The following is a 5,000-nucleotide window of genomic DNA, read 5'->3' as shown; positions in this document are numbered from 1 at the left end:
CACCAAAACAACTCTCCAACATTCTTTATTTGCCATTTTTTTCAATTTCTGCTATATGCATTTGTGTTCTGAAACATTTTGCCACAGTTTTTATTCGTGCTTTGAGAGATGAAATAATTAACAATAACTTTATAAGTTCTCTTGGCCGAGTGTTTGCAGCCGGTCAGTTGCATTCAAAGGACTTATTGAAGTTATAGTTGAGTTGTATGATGCCGTGAATAGGAGTCAAATTAAAGTAGAAAATGGGTTTGAATTCAAAAGAACGTGAATAAAAAAAGGCCACGTTGAATTGAGGTTAATACAGTGAATTGTGAATAGCTGAATGATGCCTTGAATTTACGTTGAAAGAGGGTTTTAAGCTGAATAACTCGATGAACAAAAGATTAAATCAACTCTGAAGCTGAATGAAGGTTAAATGAAATAAATAAAAAAGGGAAAGGGCTGATTAAAATTCTTATTTGAATCCAGCATGGGTTGAATGTTTGAATGGAAAGTTGACTGAAATTGAATATTTGAATAAGAAATTAAACTGCACTTTTTTAACTTGACCGGTAAATAAAAATTGATTCGAATTTGAATAACAATTAAAGTGAAGTTTAACACGGCTTGAATAGTTAAATATAACCGTTTATTTTAAATTTAATTTTATTTCAGTCTAAAAGCCGAAAAATTAATCATCCGCAGGTAATGGCTTTGTAGTAATTTTTAAAGGCTAAACTGGGGGTTGTTAGCTTTTTTATTTATCAAGTTTCATCAAAGGAATCCCAAACTCAAAAATCAATTCCCTAGGTTACAAGTAAGATTCTTATATTTCTATTTACTGGCGTAAGTTACTTTTTTGTTATATCGTGGATATTTTTGACATCCCCCGCTCGAAAACTGAAGCGAGACATGCGCAGTTGGTGTCTGTCAGTTGAAATATATAACATCTAATTAAACACTTGACCGCCAAATAAAGAAAATGCTTTTAACCAAAACTTCACCTGTCATTTCAATGCTGGTCAAATGATTATTATCATGAATTAATTTATAATTTGTAGACGTTAAAACCTGGTGGGAGCTGAAGTCACGAACAGTTCGACTGAACTGTACTTCACTCTCTAGCGGTAGCCGAGGAAAACAAACTGAACACTCCATATTACTGTAAGTAATACTTTTTGGTTGCATACACTTTTAACAGCTTTTTGATGTATTTCAGCACTTTAGTTTTGCTTAAAAGTGGGCAAGATTTTTTCGTTCTTTACTTTGGACGGTCATTTAAATTTGAATGTTATATACTGCATCCTCACCACAAACTTTGTCAGGAGTGGGGGAGTAGACATTTTTCCTTGTGGCATTCGCCATCGTTACTGACTGTTTCACATCTTCTTCAGTACAGCACGGTCTTAATATTTACTGACACACTCCTTCTCTATTTGTTACCTAAGTGGGGTAAATTGATTGGGTGAACAACCGTTTGTATGGGCGCTTAGTGAAAACGCCGAAACGTAACGCAAATTTCATCTCAGATAAATATTCAGTTTTTCTTGCCTACAAAAGCTAATAGCCTTTTTACCGTCGTTTTCGTAGGCGATAATCAGCTTGGTTCAGCTGTTGGCTGTGCCTCATGGCTAATTCGCTCATAAATATTCCACTAATCAACAAAACATTAATTGGTGCGTGGTCAGTGGAAGGCTGTCATTGAAAAAACATTACTAGGTAAAGGCGTACAGTTTTAAGATAAACATTTTCATTTGACGACCACTTTAAGTCGTGGTGCATTCGAAAGAATTTATTGACATGGCATTAATCTCCTCAGCCGCGTCATATCAATCGAGCCGAAGTACGAAAAATTAGTGTCTGACCACGAATTATTCGTGCAAGACAAACCTTCCTTCTTTTCTGTGTCTCGTTTACAGCCTCAAAATTAAGCGGGACTAAATCTCCCCGCAAAATTTTCCGTTTTCATGATCACTAATTTCGCGATTTAAAAAAACTGAAAAATCTGAAGCTGCTTGTTTTATAACTGTATCCTGATTAAAACCTGTTAAAACTCAAGCTCAGAGCTCGTGGAACGCTCGCTATCGCTCAGTAGCGGTTCAGAAACGCGTACACTTTTCAAACGGCGTTCCCGTGCCGTTCAACTTCTACGCGTGCTGTTGGTATTTTTTGTGCTCTCGCAATTTCACTGGACGCTTTCATCCGTTTGATTCCAGTTGAACACCTCTTTCTTATACGAACTTTATTCGTCTTTCATGATACGTATAGTCTATTTTTTACCTTGTTTAACATCACTGCTCAGCTCACTGTGGAGGTACATTCTAGCCGGTTGCAACTACAGAGAAAGTCATACATGGCGCTAAGGATAAATTTGTGGTTATAGCCGGAACATCCTTGACGGTTTAATCCATTCCTGCCAATAATTTAGATTTCATGGTAGAAATTGCCCTCATACGGAACCGAAGGATCGTAACGAAGCAAGAGATGAAATTCCATGATGCCATTAGACCATGAGAAGCAGTATCTAGGGTACTCATGATTTGGTCTATATTTATATTCGAGGGATCAGGGATCCCGCCATTTTTTTTTCAGTTATTTGAAATCGGGGAAGAGAATTCGGTTACAAAAATGGGATCAATGTTAGAAGAATGTTATTTATTTTTTTCCCTGATCATGTAGGACGCTATACCCTTCGATTCTGATTGAAAATTGATCGTTTCGAGCGCAAGATGCGAGACACGCGTAGGCGAGGAGTACGGTCTACATGTGACTCACTGTTTATATTGACCGTCTGGTTTGTAAGCTATTAACTGATAGCGTCGCTGACTGCTTGTTTGTAGCCTGTTCCAGGCTCCTAGAGAGACGTGCGCAGGAGAGGGCGAGGGGACTTCGTCCCTCGTTTTCGTCCCCTCGCCCTCTCCTTCGCGCGTCTCTCTAGAAGCCTGGAACAGGCTAGCTTGTTTGCGACAACTGTCAGCGTGTCCGTTGAATTTAACGGCTTGAAATTAAGGCAACAAAAGATATGATGGACCACGATAGTACATTTCAGTGGAAAACGTTGCTTTCGTCTGAGAGCTACGGCGGCGCACAGTTATATTTCCGTGACAAATTAACGCTCGAACGAACGTGTTAATTGATTTTGTACGGCGCTAATAAAACTCCTGGCCATGGAAGGTTTGAAAAGAGCACAGTAATATTAATTATGCATGAATGAAAGTTGAAAGTTCCTTAAACCGTGCATGGTTTCCTTACTCAAACAAAAGAAAATTTGCGAGTCATAAACTATACAAGTCACTCTTTGTGGGTTGTGCTATCTTTTTTCCCAGTTTTATTAATTACCTGTCTATTTTTTTAGTTTACCATCTTTGTGCATAGTTTTACTGTTTTTTTAGCACCCCACCGCGCTGTGACGTGGGCAATCAACCGTATAAAATATATAAATACAGAGACAAATATCGTTTAGAGGGGAATTTGAATTGAAAGAAAACAAGCTGAGCTAACGACGTTCTTAACTACTGTCTTGCAAGAAAGAGTAAAACATGAAGTTGGTCCTGTGCTTTGCCTTGATTAGCTTTGGTGTGGTAAAGAGTCGCCCTTTTGGTAAGTATCATTCTTTATCAGGTTTGAATACGTTTTCAATTGAAATCATGAATATACCGCAATAACGATCAAACGTTTAGGCGGGCAAAGAAAGACTAATATATTTATTTAATCACCACCGTCGCGTTCTCTTACTGAAGTTCCTTTAACTAAGTTAAACATAATTTTAATGACTGGAGCATGGTTAAATACACGTCACTACTATTCCCGTCGACATTTGAACTAAAATATTACTGAATCATTTTTCACTATTATTACAACCACTTACTGCCTTTGCTGTATTAAGCTGATATTTTCCAAAGATAAAGGGTCGTAAGGAAAGGTAGGACGCGTCGCCGAAGGGGAGGTGGGTGGGTAAAAATAACATTCTGAAATCCCAGAACGGCGTAACTTGGGGAGAACGACCAAAGAGCAGGAATAGTTTGCTTAAATAGGCACATGAAGTTTCACGAGACACGGGTGGCATTGACTTTAAAACACCGAGGCGTTACAAACATGCCAGCGTTGAGCGCCGGCTAGATTCGTGGTTATTTAGACAGTGAGAGTATTGCTCAATTATTGCCGCTTTAGTTCACTTGTTTCAGGGGCACCCAACGGATCGTTTCGGTAAATTATCTGTTCGGAAGGCCCTTAATCCCCTACAATTTTCTAAAGGGAATTTTCACCACGAACTTTCGTGATATGGGAAATTTAAGGCCTAGTGTTTTTGGATTGATAAAAATATTGATTCGGGTACCAAAAAAAGGTCAGCTAAGATTTTCGGAAAGGAAATAAGACCTAAGGTTTTCGGGAAATGGACAAAAATGCCTTACTAATTTCGGAAAGACTCAAGTTCCCCTAGAATGACCGAACAGATAAAAATATTATAGTGCTGCCTAAAATGAATTTATAGAGCTTTAAAGCCACTACAGATCGCTTAAAATAACGTTTCAAAGGATCTGAGAGGAAATTGTCGTTGGGTGCCCCTGTTGTTTCATGATCAATTTGTTAGGAGTCAATCTATCTTTTCCTCGAGAGTCGAGGGTAACAATTTTCCCCCTTTCTTTAATTAATAAAAGTTAATAAAAATTATATAGGTAATACTAAGTAAACGATGAAAACTCTCGTAAAAAAATTCCGAGACCCCAGCAGGAATCGAACCCGCGACGTCCAGTTCAGTGGTCTGGATGCTCTAACCACTGAACTATGGGTGACTTGTATGTTGAGCAGGTCACAGGCTTGGGGCCCAGGACTTCGCATCTCGCGGGTACACTGGACGCTAATCATATAACACACTTAATTACCTGCATCTCGCAAGCACATTAAATAAGTGTTGTGTACACTAAGAGATTTAGTGAAGAAGTTTAAAAGAAGAAGGGAACTGCCGAACGAGAAAGGCCGGGGAACAAGAATGACAAGTTCTGGAGGGTGGGGGCGGGGGT

General features: G+C 38.7%; 1 protein-coding gene across 2 annotated transcripts in view; it reads left to right on the top strand.

The window, feature by feature from the left end:
- Nucleotides 1–1,028: 1,028 nt before the first annotated feature.
- LOC146480797 (astacin-like metalloprotease toxin 5) overlaps nucleotides 1,029–5,000 on the top strand; it is a 10,415-nt gene continuing 6,443 nt past the window's right edge. Inside the window, exons 1-3 of one of the 2 annotated variants that reach the window (XM_085109143.1) lie at nucleotides 1,071–1,143; nucleotides 1,570–1,698; nucleotides 3,372–3,579. In XM_085109143.1, coding sequence (XP_084965269.1) covers nucleotides 3,519–3,579 — 61 coding nt within the window. In that variant the 5' untranslated portion in view covers nucleotides 1,071–1,143; nucleotides 1,570–1,698; nucleotides 3,372–3,518. Of the gene's footprint in view, nucleotides 1,144–1,569; nucleotides 1,699–3,371; nucleotides 3,580–5,000 lie in introns of both variants that reach the window. The other variant, XM_085109144.1, reaches the window with a different exon arrangement.

Source organism: Pavona decussata, unplaced genomic scaffold, assembly GCF_977016875.1.
Source record: "Pavona decussata unplaced genomic scaffold, jaPavDecu1.1 SCAFFOLD_52, whole genome shotgun sequence".
Taxonomy (NCBI): domain Eukaryota; kingdom Metazoa; phylum Cnidaria; class Anthozoa; order Scleractinia; family Agariciidae; genus Pavona; species Pavona decussata.
The sequence above is the reverse complement of the archived record's forward strand: the minus strand, read 5'-3'. Positions and strand labels throughout refer to the sequence as shown.